This window comes from Solea solea, chromosome 20, assembly GCF_958295425.1.
Source record: "Solea solea chromosome 20, fSolSol10.1, whole genome shotgun sequence".
NCBI classification, from domain to species: Eukaryota; Metazoa; Chordata; class Actinopteri; order Pleuronectiformes; family Soleidae; genus Solea; species Solea solea.
Window position 1 is genome coordinate 4683759 of NC_081153.1, and position 18923 is coordinate 4702681.

The 18923-nt window shown below is 39.3% G+C and overlaps 2 protein-coding genes across 7 annotated transcripts; one reads left to right on the plus strand and one right to left on the minus strand.

Moving 5' to 3' along the window:
* On the minus strand, positions 1-12335 carry atat1 (alpha tubulin acetyltransferase 1). 6 transcript variants are annotated; one of them, XM_058619148.1, is made up of 14 exons: positions 11960-12334; positions 10907-10999; positions 10756-10816; positions 10425-10516; positions 9587-9644; positions 9149-9262; positions 8700-8801; positions 7772-7817; positions 7496-7538; positions 6054-6128; positions 4971-5181; positions 2497-2582; positions 1236-1320; positions 228-364 (listed from the first exon to the last, which is right to left on the minus strand). In XM_058619148.1, exons 1-13 carry the CDS (start codon positions 12052-12054, stop codon positions 1254-1256), a joined length of 1143 nt encoding a protein of 380 aa, XP_058475131.1. In that variant the 5' UTR covers positions 12055-12334; the 3' UTR covers positions 228-364; positions 1236-1253. The 6 variants fall into 6 exon arrangements, with proteins under 6 accessions (XP_058475128.1, XP_058475127.1, XP_058475133.1 ...); XM_058619145.1 differs by lacking the exon at positions 1236-1320 and having other exon boundaries at positions 1-364; positions 11960-12335; XM_058619144.1 differs by lacking the exon at positions 7496-7538 and having other exon boundaries at positions 1-364.
* A 4459-nt stretch (positions 12336-16794) lies between these two features.
* On the plus strand, positions 16795-18923 carry tnfa (tumor necrosis factor a (TNF superfamily, member 2)). The gene is made up of 4 exons (XM_058618550.1): positions 16795-17096; positions 17206-17233; positions 17371-17427; positions 18117-18923. The coding sequence occupies exons 1-4, from the start codon at positions 16935-16937 to the stop codon at positions 18563-18565; spliced, it is 696 nt and encodes a 231-aa protein (XP_058474533.1). The 5' UTR covers positions 16795-16934; the 3' UTR covers positions 18566-18923.

Sequence of the window (18923 nt, forward strand, 5' to 3'; positions counted from 1 at the left end):
TTGCTCAACCACGTCTTTTATTATCATTACTTGTCTTCCTGGTGATCACCACGGCCGTGTGCTCCTGTATTCATGCTTCTGCTTCACCCACTGCGCAGTGTAGCAGTTCTTTCCCACCGTCCACGACCAGCCGTGTGGGCCTGTGTCGTTCTCCTTCTCCAGCAGAAGTCTCTGATTGTTCAAAGTGCGACCCGCTGAACGCTGTGGACTTTGTGACTTCACTCTCGACGTCGCCTCGGCGGCGGCGCAGGCTTCGGCATCTATACGCAAACGTGTCTCTCTGCCCTTCAAGGAGGTCTTGCTGCCGCCGCAGGTGTCATCCTTCTTGGATGACGACAGAGGTGGGAATAAAAGAGGCGGCAACCTGCGCAGAGGACAGTGCAGGGTCACATGAATAAGGTCACTGTAGGCAAACAAATGTATTTGGATGAATGGTAACTATATTGATTAAAGGAATAGTTTTTGAAGTGTGGTTGTATAAAGTTTTGACTCATGCACCAAAGTCCATAGAGAAAATCAGCATTTTAAGCCCAGCAGAGACACATGAGCTGCTGGTCGACTGCTGCCTCATCCACCAAGTTTAAGCCACTTTAGGTGAATCTAAAGACAGGATTTCACAACACACAGGTCCCAAAATAACACATTTGAATTAACTGATGCAAGCAACAGTGGATTAAAGACTCCCGTCTACCGTGATGTAAAATTGCAGATTTTCTCTATGGAGTTTGGTGCAGACGGGAGAAGAAACTTACTGTAGACTCAAAACAGGTTTAGATTTTATCAAACTAAACACATTCTTTTCTCCTGTCCCCAATGGCAGCCGTCTTATCTGTGAAATCTGAGTGTTTACTGTCATAGAAAATAACCCTAACCCTAACCCTACTGAAAATATGTCAAGTCCTCATGTAACCTCACAATTATTCCCCTGAAGCTGAAAAATACAGCCAGGTAATGTTTATCTTGACATATGTTGAGAATTTTAAAACTTTCTTTCTTTTTTTAAAAAGTAGAATGGGTTTACATGGTTTAGTGTTTAAAAATATGTTTTGTCTCATACTGTACTTCCTAAAAGTGCAGTCTGCTCAGATTATCACTTGAGTTTATAATCTGTATGGGCCCAAAATGTCTGAGTCGCTACATTTTCGCTTTGTTTCGTTTGTCAGTCACGCTTGTTCATCTCCCTGACCACGAACAGTTAAAGTGAATAAAAGCATCTCGTGCAACTGTGTAAATACCTTCTTTGTGTTGTGTGACTACCGCCCAACCTGTAAGTGTCTGTGTGTCCCGGTGCATGTGACTGCTCCTCCACCATTATTGGACCTGGGGGGGGGTACAAGGTGATTTTTGCCATATGAAGGTCTAGCACTGACATGTTGCATGTTTAAATTAGACAGTGTGTTGTTTTGAGTCCTGTCACCACGTTCCTGAGCAACTGTCTCTTGAAATATACGTAGTAAATATTAATGAGGAAGAAGAGCAGCATTGTCTTCATGCACTTCTCTCAACTCTGTACAATTTACGAGACCAACGTGGTATAATCTGACATGCGCTGGATTAGCCTCGCAGAAAAGCAACTCCGCTCTGCTGTGGACTTTGGTCTTTGTTATGTTAGAAAAAGTCAAAACACGATCCAATGAGCAGTCATTCTATAGATAGCACAAGTGTTCACATGAGAGAATGTCAGCTGGGTGTAACACTGGCTGATTAGTCAAACATTAAACGTGTTTGAAAAACAAACAGGCGGCTTTTTTTTTTCTGACTATCGACGACCTCCCTGGGATCCTGTCGGCACATGAAGCCGAAACTTGATTTAAAACTGTTGACTTCTGGTGAGTAAGTAAATAAAACACACATGACTGCAAACCTTGTAGTTGACTTTACAGATCAGATACCGCGGTCATAAATCTCTCTGTGGCAAAGGGCATGATCATCCAAATCAAGCACACACACACACACAATGTAAACAGCATGAGAACACAAAGAGTTATACAGTACAGTACAATCATAAATTCACAGGCAATGACTGCGCTGTGAAAACAAGGCCTATGATTCTCCACGATTCAAAGATTATTTTATGACAGTATTGCAGTATTGCGGTCGTGTTTTCAACACAAAACAAGACGTCGTCCCTCAAATGTTCGGCATTTTCACAATTCCAGCTAAAGATAGCATGTAATCATGCATCCTTTTCAGTGTGAATGATACAGTAACGTCAGTATGATTCCCTTGTAGGAGTCTAATACGTTCTTAAATCCATCTATCCATTTTCCACCGCTTTATCCTCCACATAAGGGTCGCCCTATGTCTCAGCTGACATAGGGCGATAGGCGGTGTCACACCCTGGACAGTTCACCAGTCTATCACAGGGCCAAAACGACCATTCACTCTCACACTTATGCTCAATTTGGAGGGTCCAATTCACCTAATCCCGGGTCTCGAGCCTAGTCCAGACCCGGTAACCACTACACCAACCGTGAGGCTGTTCTCAACTCTTACCTGGCAGTTGTCCGTCCAGCAGTCCAACACCTCTGCTGTCTAAGTGGCGACTGTACAGGCTGCATCTGGCAACCAGACCCTGTTGGCTGCCGGAGAGAGAGATGGCAACAGCGAGGAAGTAGGATGAAAAGAAAAATGAAAAGAAAGTGGGATTGAAAGGAGGAAGAGGACAGGAAAGGTAATGCAAGCCAAAAGGACATTTAGGTAAGACAGTAGTAAGTACAAAAGAGGGGGAAAGTGGGGGGAAAAAAAAGGACACAGTTACAAAAACAGACCAAAAATAACAAAACAAAATAGGACCAGAGGCATTCAGACTGTATGAATGAGACCAAACATAAAAAAGACAAGGAAACTGAGAATGTATCTACATTAACCAGTAGTATTTACATGAGTATGACAAAAGGCAATAGGCATACAGCTTGTGGCACACAGTTTAATTGGTTCTAATTAAAAAAAGCAGATACAAGACAGAGATTTCATGATCAGTGGACTGCATTTATTTAGCTTCTCCTCATGTGTTTCCATGTCACAGAAAAAACAAACCCCGGAGCTACCTATCAAACTAAGACACCACAGCCGTTTGTTTGAAGAAAGAGCCTGTGGTGCCGGTCAGAGGCTGGTCAATGGAAGTCCAGCTGAGATCTATTAGGAGAACTGTGATGTAACATGTGATGAGGGCAGTGCAATGAAGAAATGACATAATTTATTACATGGGGGGGAGGGGGAGATAAATTGGGTGAAATGAATGATTGAACAAAATAAAATGGAAGGAGGAAGAGAAAGAGAAAGAGAAAGATAGACCGTTAGAAGAGCGGTGGTTGAGAAGGGTTAACAGGCAGGAAAAAAGCTATTGTTAATCAAGTGACTGAGAGGAATTTAGCACACATGTGACAAACACTAGCACGTGGCCCATCACACTCCAACCTTCCAGTTTCCAACTTAGTTTAATGTAATTCTGCTAGATTGCTTTACTGTGTGAAACTCCACAGTACAGGCCGGCCGGTAAGAGACCTGTAAACTAGAGGTAAACTAGAGGTCACTGCCGCGGCGAGTCCCAAAGAAATGAGCAATATTTTGCCTATGATGCAGATCCTTCTTTTATCCAGGAGTAAGGAAAACTGGGATGTTTATGGTGTTTATTATTGCAACTGTCTCCATTAAATATATCTGTGTGCTCTAAAGACGCTGCAACTCTGTCAACTGCCCTATAACGCTGAAAAGCGACAATATTATATATGTACAGTTGAGGGCAAAATTATTATTCCCCCTATGAAAATCTAATTGTTTTAAAAGTATTTTTTAAAATGTTTTTAAACACAAATCATTTTCAAAACAGCTTTTTTCAAACCTTTATTTTGGATACATTATTTTACTTTGCATAAAGAAATGATTGTACAATTTTAGAGAATTTTCAAATTAAAAGTCCCATGTTCGCTCTTTTAATTGATTTGAGCTGTAATACAACTTGAATTTCCATACGTTCTGACCAGGACTGACTAGGCTGTGTTCAGGACATCAATGTCACCTGGCATACTGCAAATCAGACATTTTTACTGTACAATTTTAGTGAAATTTCAAATTAAAAGCCTTTTTACTGTACAGTTTTTTAGAAAGCATCATGCCCAAAACAAAATAGACCAGTTCAAAGGTGAGAAAAGGGATTGTTGATGTTCACAATGCAGGAGAAGGATTTACAAAGTTATCACGGCATTTCAAAGTGTCAAGAACTGGAGTGAGTTGGTTTTAGTGGAATAATTTAATTTCTGTGTGCAAAGTCAAATAATAGAAGTATCCAAAATAAAACTAGGATGTTTGAAAAAGCTATGTTTTGGGAAATACTTTCAAAACTAAAAATTCCGTCCTCATGTGTAATAACTAAATCAGAGAAGAAATGGTGTAATGGAAATATTTTACTAACTGTTTCTATGAACTATTACACTTTACAGTTTGACAAATCTCAGCAGACTTGCATCAACATCATCATCATCTACCGCTATATCCTCAACCAGAGGGTCGCGGGGGGTGCTGTGCCAATCTCAGCTACATCGGGCGATAGGCGGGGTACACCCTGGACAGTTCGCCAGTCCATCGCAGGGCCACACACAGATAGAGACAAACAACCATTCACTCTCACACTCACTCCTATGGTCAATTTGGAGTGTCCAATTTACCTATCCCCACATTGCATGTTTTTGGACTGTGGGAGGAAGCCGGAGTACCCGGAGAGAACCCACGCACACACGGGGAGAACATGCAAACTCCATGCAGAAAGGCCCTTGTTCCAACCGGGGCTCAAACCCGGGTCTTCTCGCTGCAAGGCGAGAGTGCTAACCACTACACCACCGTGTGGCCTACTTGCATCAACATGTGCAAAATTATTGATTTATTTCCAGATTTAAAGTCGAGCTTCATGATAATTTTTTCAAGAATGACATTATATACACGTAAAGAACTGGATGTGAGCCACGTCTTACCTGGTGCGTCTTACCCTGCAGCGCTCGATGAGCGGGGACTGCGGGCTCTGGTCCCTGTTGACCCCAAGAGCAGAAACTTGATTGACTCGAGGAGGTGCCCTGCTGGGGGAAGATCCCACGCTGTGGGAGCGGGAGCACTGGGAGGATACCAACCGCTGGGGCGACTGAGGAACAAACGGCCAAGGAAGAACCCTCTGCTCCTGATGTACCACTGCAACAGTAAAGCACTTCTGTTTTTAGGCGACCTTCATAAACTCTAAGGTAAAACCGCTTTTTCAAACAACAAAACTATCTGCGACCAGACAATCATTTCAGCTCCTAATCAGAAGTAATCTGTGTCCATACGAGCAAACATGAAAAACACACAGTAGATTGATTATTTATTGCAATTGTTTGCTCAGGTTAAGAAAGTACTAGTAATGAGAAGCAATGGACGAACGTAATAAAAAATAATAGAGCGTTTTGTTCACAGCCAACGGTCAAGTCATGGTCAATAAGAACCAATCAGGCAACAAATATGGGTAACAGCGTCAATATTTTTAATTATTTTATTAATTATTGTAATTAATTATTAATTATTGTGTCTGCCACTCCAAACTAAAATGTAGCGGCTTTTTTTTACTAATTTCCAGAGATAAATGTGTTATTATCTCGTGTTATTCAATTGTCAGACAGTGGATCTGAGATACACGTCTCGTTCCCACAACAGCAGAGGATGTTGGGATTGACAAAAAGAAAGAAAGAATAGAATTGACAAAAAGTCAACGTCAAAGTCACTTCCTTCAAAGAAAATAAAAGCCCTACACTGCCTTACACCTAGTTTTATGAGTAAAAATGGTAAAATTTTAACCCGACTCTGTAATAGAATGTGAATTAAACAAACACAGCAGCATCATAGTGACTTTATGTTTATTCTTCATTTGACCAAGTGGGGAGAAAAAATGGGTGAAACCGCCCTTTAACGTATCTTTATTTAACTCATTGGCTGCCACTGACTGCTATAGACGTCAATTCAACCACTGCTCTGAAAATGGCTGTCAGCCAATATGTCCATGTGTACGGCTGAGTGGAATGAAAGTTTACCGTCTCTCTCCGTTATAGAGTAGGGTTTGATGTCTCCTTCTGGCTTTTTTAGGGGAGTCTTTCTCAGCTGGGCAGCTGTGGAGGAGAACACAGTACACAAGTATCTATTAATACCAATATCTGATACGGTCTGATACAGTCTTTTGTTTTGCTTTCTTTATTATTTTCTATCTCAAATAAAGTCACATGTAACGCACATGATCACTGCAGTGGGGCAGATGTACATTTATGTGATATTTTGGAAGTTTTGGGACCAAATTGAGTTGATGTTTTTCTTTCTACAATATTTGACCAGCAACAGAATGATAGCAATAGTGAATATCGTAATATGACTAATCCCGACCACACAAATGACACACAATTTCTGCCAAAACTTGAAAGTCGGAACTATGTGTCATGAGCATATCTGAATATCTCTCTAAAACGAAACTGGACAAATCAAAACGGAAAAGTGGACTAACTAACTAAGAGGATTTGAGTTAGAAATCTGGGGAGGATAACATCACAAGTGCTTGGATGGATATCACAAACAAATTACATGAAAAACCAACAGTAAACATGGGTCTGTACTCGTTTGAATATGGAGAGTGGAACACAAGCCTCTTCTAGAATTGTGATTCATCAGAATTACACTGTCTATGCTTTCCTTACAGCCTGTTCTATCAGTGGAATTGTATACAATTATTATAAAGCTATAATGGCACGGTGGGTGTGCCCGTCTGAAGGGTGGGGTTGTTGTATGACTGACGTTGTACTTTCAGCTGCACACACTATCCTTTACTGTTTGCTAAGAGGAAACCGCTTCGTGTTTTGTGCTATAAAAACGTAAAAACAGCCCAATGTACTGCACTAATGTAAACACACTCTATTTATACAGCGTTTTTCTACTCTTAACAACTCTTAAGTGCCTTACACAACAAGTCACATTCGCCCTTTTACACATTTTCAGCTGTTAGAGTCAATTTGGGACTGAATAGATTTGGCATGTTGTGGATAAAACACCTTAAAAATCGACAGATTAATCAATTGTGAGAATACTCACACTACTTCCTGAGACCACAGTCATCAGATGGTTTTATTTGGCGTATTTATGGTGACGACGCGCGACACAAAGCAACACTCACAGACTTTAAACAAACATTTAGAGACATTAAAGGATCAGCAAAACAGTCAGTCGGGTGATCTGTGGGATTCTGAGGAGGAAAGGTTGTGGCTCGACTCTTAAGAGACTTAAGTAGGTTTAATGTCATGAATTCATGACATAAATGTAGCCCATGAGGTAGATAGTAGATGCATGTAATGGGAAAGAGGAACTTAAAGGGTAAAAGAAAATGAGACAAACCATTATAAATAAAATAGCCTACACTTAAATATAGGGGAAAAGGAAGGTGTATGACACGCTGGCGAGACATGAGAAAAGAAAAGTAAAGAAAAGCCCTTACAAAAAGCTGTACTTCCCCTGATCCATGAAAGAGGAGCATGAGCCTGGGAGAATTTGGTGAAACGAAAGATTTAGGAAATGAAATAAAAACATATCACACTTAAAAAATTAAAAATAAAATAATGTTGAGGTGCCAAAAGCAAAACTTTGTTTGGAAGCTGAAATCAAAACAAGCCATTTAACTGAAAACATACTTGAATTCAATAAAAAAATGGTTAAAAACACTTATATTACATTCACAACAATAAAAAGCAAAGCAATGAGATGAAAATGTTACCTGTTCTGTTGAGGAAGAAGCCTTCAAACACCACAAAGTTATTAACCTGGATATAGGAAAAACAAGATAAGACAAAACACCATTGACAAAATGTAAATTTCAACATGTTCTGTGTTTTTTACAACAATCAAAGGACATTACAACATATTTTTTGGCCTAAAAATGAATCGGGAGGAAGTGAAAGACTGAACTGCTCAACAGAGAGAGCGTTGCGTTTGGAGCATATTCGTACGACACTGAAACTGTGGTCAAAAATCATTTTCACAACACTTACACTACAGTGAAACCACACGTGCCAAATAGGTGAGAGTTAAATTCTGAAGAAGAGCAGCGCAGGATACACGATTCATGTGGCCAGTGTGGCTCGTCTAACCTGATTACATCAGTGACCAAAACGCAAAAGCAAGGTGTTTCCATGAAGCAGATGTTGTGCTGCTTTCACATCCTTTATGGCCCAGACATTAGTCCTCGTGTGTTTTTTAACGTTTTCTGACATTTTATGGACCAAACGATGAATTGATTGTGAAAATAATCGTTAGTTGCAGCTCTAATCTGGTTATATCACCCAGCGGTAATTGGAGCATTTGGTGCTGTGAGTTGCTCCGGCTCATTTTAGGATCAAAAACTTAGATCTAACCAGAGTCCCGGGAACAGTTCTGATACTGTGCAGAATCCTCGGGCTCACAAGAACACAATGTCTATGGAAAGTAATGCTTTTCTTCAGTTATAAAGAAAACATAACCACTGAGACATATTAACGTAGGTATGACAAAGCAGCAGCAGCTGATTTATCACATCTGTAATATAGTGTAATATCTGAAGCACGTTTGGCTGAAGGACCGACTTTAAAACCAATATAAACATCATAATTAAAGCACGTCATTACGTGTAAGAACTAGAAAGTAAGACGGGAAATTGAAGACTGTACCTGTGGAACACTTTGCGTCAAGCAGTAATGCTTTCCCAAAAATGACAGGAATTTAGGTGACGGCCTGTCATAAGCCATCAGCACTGGCTCTACACCCTTGTGCTGTGGAAAAAGAGAAAGACAAACACATGCAGTCACTAATAAATAAACAACACGTACACTGATCAGCCACAACTTTAAAACTGGTTTGAATAGTTTCTGTCCACAGGCCACCAGCCAATAACTTGACCTGGACATTTTTCAAATTTGGACATTTGAACACATTTATTTTCTATGCTTAGAGCCAAGTTTATTATTTTATTTTACCTTTGTTTAGTTGTTTATTTTAGTTGTGTAAAGGGAAAGTAAGAATTTAATTTTATATGACAAGAAATGTCTGGAATCTTGAATCTTAAGGTTGTGGCTTTTTGAAAACAGAGTAATTTTGCCCACAGAGAGAAATGACTCACCTGCAACATGAAATTAAACAGCTCCAATCCGTAGCCGTGTCGCTGAACGTTTTCTGCTACGTAGAAATCCAAGACGCACAGTGGCTCTGCCTCTATATGCGCACCCTGTCTGTCCTGCAGGGGGACGCAACAGCAACAATAACAAAAGCAAATCTGTGCAGCCAGTAAAGTTCAAACACATCATTATTAATGCAACGCAGTACTTCTCAAATAGTATTAGTATACACTATTTGAATAAACACTATTTGAAATAACTATATGAATAAACAACTCATACAGTGGTTTATTCAGATAAATGAATAAAAATGATCAGGTTCTCAATAGTATTTCGGCGTGAAAACATTTCTGTCCTCTGGGGGGGGCATGACAAAAAATAATAGAGAACCACTGATGTAACGTGTGGAATTCACGATTAGGTCAGAAAATTAGGTGACTCACAAGCAGAAATAACTTCTTGCAGCCAACCTTCAGAAATCCCACGACCACACCGTGACCCCTGTAAGTGACAGAGAGGAGTTTAAAGTGTGTACAATTAAAAATAACAATCTACATTTATGAATGTGGTTCCGGCTCTTTTCACTAATCTCACAAATCAGCAGGTACAAGACATCTTATAAAATGACTAACTTTAGTTTTTAAACCAGCAAAAACACATAGGAAAAACAAATGAACAGTCATTTCATTGACAGTACAGTCACCTGAAATCTAATCTATATGGTAGGACAGAGTCAACACCTTCTTTCCAACGCTTATCAAACATGTCTGACTTAAGTCTCAGAGCAAATGTCAGTTTTTCCGTCATTATCATATCACATATCATATCAACCAGTGGAATTTTGAACACAAAGCTTTAGGAAAGCCAAGAAGCTGTGAGGGCGCCTTACACAAGTACAAGACCTGAAAACTCAAGTCAATATTTCTCAAAGATGTTAAAAACAGTGTTCATTAGCCAAGATAAGCTGTTTAATGCATGACTTTTAGATTGGTTTGTGTGTGTACTCTTTGTGTGGACCTTTTCTGACATAAACTCGAACCTTGTCCTAATGAAGCAGAACCTCACCTCATGTATGTGTGAACAGGTGTTACTAATGTTGTGGGGAACTAAATCTGTTTACACAGTCACATTATGGGGACTTGTCTTGAAGAAGGTTAGGATTAGGATTAGGCCAGTAGTAATTATGGTTAAGGTAAGAGTAAGTCTCCAGGAAATGAATGAAAGTCAATGCAATGTCCTCTGAAGTCATGGAAACCGGGGGTTTGTGTGTGTGTGATGTACCCGTTGCCCTCCCTGTCCTTCAAAAGGTACAGATGATGTCTCTGGGATTGCAGTTTGGAAGCACTTGTTATTGGCGCAGGGAGCTGTTGAGCCTGTGGAGAAAAGCAGGTAACCACACTGTCAGTGAGCACATTAAAAAACATAAAGGCTTGTGTTGTCTGTTGCATTTACAACTTTACAACTATTGGTACAATAACAAAAACTCATACATGGGCATCAAATTGCATCCAAGCTCCGAGTAAGAAAAAACATGAGCAGTCACTGCTTTCTCACATTCTGTGTATTCTGTAAACATATCTGTAAAAAATTATATCATTTACAAAGGCATCACCTTTGCTGAGGCTCTCCCCATTTCATCAATGACTGTGGCAACATGAACCAAAAGATCCGGCCTGCAAAGATGACCACAGGACGGAAAACCATGTTTAGATTAGGGCAGCTGTTATCTTTTCTCTCAGTGGTGATATGAAAAAAACAAAAACCTCTGTGAAAGACAGATTTGAATGATTGTTCTTCCTTGAAACGATTGTGAATAAATGGCCCTGGTCGAGGTTTGTGGTCTGTAAGTGATTCCTCTGGGGGTAGAAGATATAGATGATTCAACATTCAGTTCCTTCTTGTGTGGAAAAACATAGAGAAAATGGGTTGTCTTTCAAAAGAAACCTACTATATTGTCTCTTCAGCAAGAATGAGGACCTGTCCAGACGTGAACACCCACAGTATCAATAACGCTAAGATGACAGATGACTAAATCTAAGTCTTATTCACAGCAGTACAAAGTCAAATAAATAAGCTGATGGCAAAAGTGTCCTGAATGTAACAAGGGAATTGAGAGTCTCAGTGCTATTGTATGTTTGTGACATTAAATCATAATACAGAGGAATTTGTTCAAGGGAAAACTCATCTGATACTTTGCACTCATATCCCCAGATTTTACTGTACATATTAAAGAGTTCATTATGGAACCCTGAACAGTCCAGTGTTCCATGTTACTATTGCGTTTTATTTTTACATTGAATATTTTTCCTCCTTTTGGCTTTTCCCTCTCCAATGTGCGGAAGAGGATTATAGGGCCTCATATGTGAAATGTTTTTGGGAAACAAAATAAAAATTATAATAAAATAAGTCAGATTTTTGAGGGGAAAAAAGTCATAATGTTGAGATTTAAGTGAGAATTCAGAGGAAAAAAGTATTTAATCTCAGAATTCTTTTTCTCAGAAATCTGATTTTATTTTCTCAGAAATCTGATTTTATTTTCTCAGAAATCTGATTTAAATCTCAGAAATCTGACTTTTGCCCTCAGAAATCTGATTCAATCTCAGAACTCTGACTTTTTCCCTCAGAAAACAGACTTTAATCTCAGAAGTCAGTAATTTTTCAACACGTACCAATTAAATTAAATACGTACATGTACAATTTTAATTAAGTTTATTTAATTTTAACTGTCGGTAAAGATAAGTAGGGTAGCGATGAGGGTCCTCTGTTTGTACATGTGTAAGAAAAAAGGTTAGGTTAACTCTTATTCTCTAACTTACCTTCCTGCTGATTTACGATTTTCTGCAACAAGAGAATGGTCCAAGATGGAGACCCTCTCGGGGAATAAGTGGTTAATATCAAAAGAAAACTCCATAATAATAATAATAGCTGTGAGTCGGGTGAGTTGTTGCAGGTAATGTACGTACGAGGGTAAACACAAGCAGGTGTACAGTAGCAGAGGAAGAAGAAGCAGCTTCTTTTGTTTAGTTAACGTTATTATTATTTTCCTCCTCAACAAGCGGATTAATTCCCGCACAAACGACACGTAGCTGTAGATGCTAGCGACCCGAGCACAGTATCAACATCTCCACAGCCCTTGACTCTGAATGACGCTACGTGGAGATGATATATAATAATTATTTAAAATTCTCACTGAAGTTCCATTGTGTCTCCACTGTTGTCACTCCCTGCCTAGCAATACACCGTGACGTGTTTGTTTTTACATAGGCTTTTTCCGGGTTTTCCTTTTTTTTTTTGTTGAATTGAAGTACGATAAAACACTGCTAAAGGAGCATAGCGCCATCTACTGTAGCGGCGGAGCAAGCAGGACAATCATGAGATGTTTATCTATGGCAATGGTATTTTCTGTCATGCCCCCCCCCCCCCCCCCCCCCCCCAGAGGACAGAAATGTTTTCAGAAATGCTTGAGACACATTTATATTTTCAAAATAAATTTACAAAATGTAAAAAACTTTTACAAATACTGAAATAAATTATCAAAAGTTGAAACTAATTTACATTTTCTAAAAATGTACAAAAAGCAAAACACTTATAAAAATACAAAGACAAATTTACAAAATGCTAAACACTTTTACAAATACCGAAACAAATTTACAAAATGCTACACTTTTAAAAATACAGAAACAAATTTACATTTTCTGAAACACTTTTACAAATACAGAAACAAATTTACAAAATGCTAAACACTTTAAAAAATACTGATTCAAATTTATAAAAGTTGAAACAAATTTACATTTTCCTAAACAAATGTACAAAATGTTAATTTCCCCGAGGGAACCTCCCAAAGGGATTAATAAAGTCGTCTGTCTGTCTGTCTGTCAAAATGCGAAAAACCTTTACAAAAATAAGTGTTTTGCATTTTGTAAATGTGGTTTTGGAATATGTAAATAAATGTGTCTCAAGATTTGTAAAAATGTTAATACTGGTTTGCACTTCCAGTTACTGAGGTTAAATCCAGACAAAGATATTTAACACCAAAGTAAAAAGCATAACATTTTTAAACTTACTAATAGAAAGTATTAAAACAACAGTTTTTCTCTCTTTGACAGAAAATGTGGTTTAAATCTGTCTTTTCTGCAAGTCCTGTCTTTACCTGTGCTATGTGTCCTCTCCAAATCCACTCAAATTACAGCCCAAAAACGAACCTTTTCTCGAGTTACACTGCAGTCATGTTTAGGTTGACCTTGACCTTCAGTATGGACACATTTTACATTATTATAGAAAAAACCCTGATGACCCTGATGACCTTGTGTGTGTGTGTTCACGATGTGTGTTAGAAAAAGTGGTCCATATTGTAGATGTGAGAATGGATGAATAACAAAAAATCTGTACTGTGAGGTGCTAGAAAACCACTATAGATTGCTATGAATTCAGTGAATATATAACAAAATTGATATTATTGTCCTGTCAAGATTATTTCAAATCACAGGGTTTAGAAAAACATTTGAACCAAAACGGGAAAAATGTGGGGTTTCCCCCGATTGCTGTTCTCCCTTAACATTGCTGTTCTCCCTTCATTGAAAATAAACCAACAAAACCCTGAAACCTGGAGATGAAACCTGTAGTCATCATCCTTTCATGTGGTTGGCACAGAGAGACACTCCTCTAAAGTTGCATGTTCCAGGTGTAAGAAAACGCCTCTGCCTTCACCTTCCTTGTGGTTTACAACACACACTGACAGATTATACGTCACAGATTATACACACAAAGACACCTGACGAGGACAATAATGTACCTCAGTGTGTGTGATGGTATGGTATGTGTGAGTCTTCTACAGTTTTCACACTGTGATGCAACATGAGATGCAAAAACTGAGTGACATGTACTGAATGTGTGGGTTGTGTATCACATTAAAAAAAAAAAAAAAAAAAAAAACATTTCCACATCCTTCCTGTTTAGTTGCAATAGGTGTAATCCCCACCTACTGAAGTTACCCTCACTGGAAAAGAAAGTTTAGTCATTCCTCTCACTGAATGAGTTGAGTTAAGTTAAGTTAAGTTAGATAGATAGATAGATAGATAGATAGATAGATAGATAGATAGATAGATAGATAGATAGACAGACAGACAGACAGACAGATAGCTAGACCTTTAAAGGGCTTTTTCAGGGTTAAAACCTGGTTTTCGATTGGAGTTAGGTTAAGGGTTAGGGTAAGGCACTTAGTTGTGATAGTTAAGGTTAAGGTAAAGAGCTAGGGAATACATTGTGTCTATAATGTTTCCTCACTAAAAGATAAAGACACATTTGTGTGTGTTCTTGTATTTGCAGCTTTATGAGGACCCAAGTGAGGACATTTTGGCTGGTCCTCATCTTTAAAAGGCTTTTGGGGTCTTAAGACCTTGTTTTAAGGTAAGGGTTAGAATTGGTTTTAGATTAGGGTTAAGGTAAGGGATGGGGTAAGGCACTTAGTTGTGATGGTTAAGGTTAAGGTGACACTGTATATTTATAAATATGTAAACTTATAAATACATTTATAAATATGCAGTCATAATAAGTCATAAAAACTATATCTCTGACCTTTATAACAAACCAAACCGTTTGAAAGTCGGTAGAGAATTGAGCAAGTTATGGTTATTTAAAAAGTTATGTGACACATAACTTTTGAGCTGACTGTGGCAAGATGGCCGCCCTGTGCAGACGTTCAACACTCTGCCATAAGACATCTAGCCTTCGTATATATCTATGGTTAGATAGTTAGCTAGGTAAATAGGTAGATAGTTAGATAGCTACCTAGCTACCCACCTACCTAGCGAGCTAGCTATCTACCTATTTACCTAGCTACCCACCTACCTAGCGAGCTAGCTATCTACCTATTTACCTAGCTACCCACCTACCTAGCGAGCTAGCTATCTACCTATTTACCTAGCTACCCACCTACCTAGCGAGCTAGCTATCTACCTATTTACCTAGCTACCCACCTACCTAGCTTTTTAAATCTTGTGGTCAAAAGAAATAAACACTAAACACATTGTGACCAATTCAGGATGCAACACAGACTCATTTTTATCTGGACTCAGAGATCAGTGATCTCATGCGATGCCTGAATGAATACCACACTACACCCAAAATATCTGAGTTTGAGTAGGAAGGATGCCACAGATAACTGATAACATGCGGTTGTTAATGTGTGCTGTCATTTCATGACGAGCGTGGTCCTCCAAAACCTTAATCTGACCTTAATCTACAACCATAACGTCAACTAACACAGGAACTGAAGTGATGGTGTGAGATAAAAAAAACAGACAATTTGTCCCAAAGTGACATTTTGAAGTGCTGCAGTCAGGCCACTTAAGATCATTCACTTTTTTAACAATCTTTCTTTTTCCATTCAAGCTGATTTATAGTGTATCAACAAACACTATATTCTCATAGTCATTCATCTTTAAACCCATTTTTACCCTCTGGCTTTCAACCCTGCATGAGACGTTGGCTTTAACTTGTTTGTAGTTTTATTGTACGACTTATTTGTGTTTTTAGATTTCCTGGAGTATTTTATTGTTTTATTGTGTTTTACTGTTTGTTCTTGGGTCTATTAGGGCCTATGTTTTTATATTTTATTCATCTCTGACGTACAGCACTTTGACCTGTTGTTGTTGTTTTTAAAGTGCTTTTATAAATGAAGCTGGATCTTTAACCCGTTACTTACTCACTCAGACACTCAGACAAACTCCCACCTGCTATCAGACATGAAACATACACACTCACTCTTAATCATCTCACTTCGTACTGCACATCATTTCAAAGCTGATATGATTTATGATTTATGACTTTAATTTTAACATATCATGGCCGTGTAGCTGCTATTAATTCCTAGTTAAAAGAGTCAAAAATAGCTCTTGAATTGGCCTCAAGGTTAGATTTCCTCTTCCATTATTATTTGGAAATACCAGAGAAAGCACTCAGAGAGCATAAACCTCTCCAAAGGTTCTCACTTTCCCTCTTAACAATTAAAACGAAAATCCTAAACTCTCATCACCACATTCGCATATAAAACCCAGAGAATTTCATCCACAATTCTCTTCTTCTTCTTCTTGCAAAACTTCCCCCCGTTTAAAACCATTTGTCTATATTTAGACAAAAGGGGAAGTGAAATAATACACAGTTAATCGCTCACTTTGTTTTGCAAAAATTCTTTTGGGCAATACTGGGCGATGCATTGATGAATAAGTAAATGGTGTGGGCGACCTTTTCACCCACACTTTTTTTTTGACACATTTTCCATTTATTTGACCTACAAAGAGGTGACCGTCTCACCACAACGTGCGTAAGCGCTCGGCAATAAACGAGGATGTCGCCACTATATGTGAATGTGTGTGTTTTTTTATGTTTTTAAAACCCTTTGTGTTTCCTGCTAATAACTTTCTGTGAGTATCACTGGACCTGTCTTGCGGGTGTGAGCACGCTGAGGTGTGAAAGGGGTTTCTGTGCAGTTGTGTTGGGATAACAGAGTCATAGATGTCATGTGTGTAGGAGTATGTGTGTGTGTGTGTGTGTGTGTGTGTGTGTGTTTGTGTGTAACATCCTCACCAGCTTTCTGGGTCTCTCTTCCTCGTCAAATCTCCACTCATGGTGAGTGACATCACTGGAGTTTCCCCCTTCAGGAAGAAACTCTTTTTAAAAAGAGCCGGTCACTGAGTTTTACTCCACAGATCAGAGTGGACGCACAGAAGAAGAAGAAGAAGCAGAAGAAGAAAGAGCGCTCTCAGGAACACATTAAAATAAATAACATAAAAAATGGCAGATGAATGTAAAGTACAGCTGGATGCCACGCTCGATACAGAGGCCAGGAAACAGGCCTCCCACAGCTCAAAGTTAACCACAGTGGTGCTGCCGTTCGCACTGTGCCTGGCGGCTGCTGCTGCTGCCTTTGTCCTCGTCTTCCACATGCATCATCAGGTGAGTCAGTGAATCAATCAGGAGCCATTTAAAAAACAACAACACCTCGCCTCACCTCATGTCAGTGTGTAACTTTGTCTCTTTGTGCCTCTCCTCTTCTCGAAAACAGAGCTCAGGACACGACGAAGACACTTCCGGTGAGAAAAGTCCCCAATATTCTGATAGTCTGATGCTTCTATTTGGGATATGTGTTTTCATGGCGGTGGTGAAATAGTCAATCTGTTGTGACTTGCCCTTGTTTTTTTTAAATAAACCTGTTTTCTCCTCCTGACAGATTTTCATCACACGTTGAGGCAAATTTCAAACGTGAGAGCAGCCATTCATTTGGAAGGTAAGGCCCAGAGTTAAACATGTATTCAAATAATGCTGCAGCTTGCTGTTGCTGTGGATATTTTTAAACCATCACACATTTGGTTTCGTTAAGCTGGTGATTCTGAAATCGAGTGTTTAAGGAGGTTCTGAGGCCGTTTTACTGAAGATTCATGTTAGGGTTAATAGTGTTTGAAACATAGCTGCTGCACACATTTATTCATTTATTTACAATAAAGAGAAGTGTTGATTACTGTGGATGCCTGAAGCAGTTGTTAAGAACAGGAACAGGAAAAGGAGAAATGGTTTCACAGTATTTCTCTATTTTTTGACCTCCTGAATGAATGTTTTTTTATACAACATCCTCCGTCACCCGATGAAAGCTTTGCGTAACCATATTTGTTCCATTCTTATATTGAGAGATTTCACACTGACCTTTAAGCAAGGTCATAAGAGTTTAGGATTTTTCATTAGTTAGAGAGCCGGTTTGCTAGTTTTTTTAGTTTAGTTTTTATTAGTGTTTTTTAGTGATTAAGGTTTTTTATTAGTGTAAAATCTCTCAATCTGAGGAAAAACATGAGCACAATTTAAAAAAACAAAACCATAGAAGGTTTGATTCAGAGGAAAACGAAGCACATTTTGGCTCCAATTTGAGTTAGTTTTATATGATGACCTTGCCTCTGACCTCATGTCCTCTGTGCTCTTCAACAGGTGAATACAACCCTGAGAGGAAGACCGCTGTGGAGTGGAAGAACGAGGTGGATCAGTCCCACTCTCAGGGAGGACTGAGGCTCAACAACAACGAGATCGTCATCCCACAGAGCGGCCTCTACTTCGTTTACAGCCAAGTGTCTTTCGAGGTCAACTGTACCAGCGGCGACGCCGACACTGACCCAAACGCCATGGTCCACCTGAGCCACACTGTGCAGCGCTGGTCCCGCTCCTCTGGAGACGACTACAGGACCATCCTGCACTCTGCTCGCACGGCCTGTCAGAAGACAGCGGGCCGCGATGAGGGCACCTGGTACACCGCTGTGTACATGGGAGCTGTGTTTAACCTGATGAAAGGGGACAGGCTGCGGACAGTGATGGAGGAGAGGATGCTGCCCGACCTGGCGGAGGAATCAGGGAAGAACTTCTTTGGTGTGTTTGCTCTGTGAGGACTGGAGGAGATGAGACTGGACTTGAAGCAGAGCTGTTGGGGGGGATTCATGGCGGCTCCACGTTCACTGACATAAACTGCACTAAACTACTGTACACTTAACTTAATGCTCAACTGTTAAGTGGCTGCAATGAGCAACTTGTGTCAAGGTTGCTGGTTTAAAGCTGAATCGCTGTGTATTTATTACCTGTGTGTGTGAATTATGTGCGTGTTATCGTCACAGCACTGATGACGGTGCGGTGGACGTAGCCTATTTAAAACATATTTATTTATTATTTATTATTTATTTACATTTGTATTTATTTATTAATTTATTCGTTGATCTGTTCATTTGTTTATTTATTAATTCATGTGTG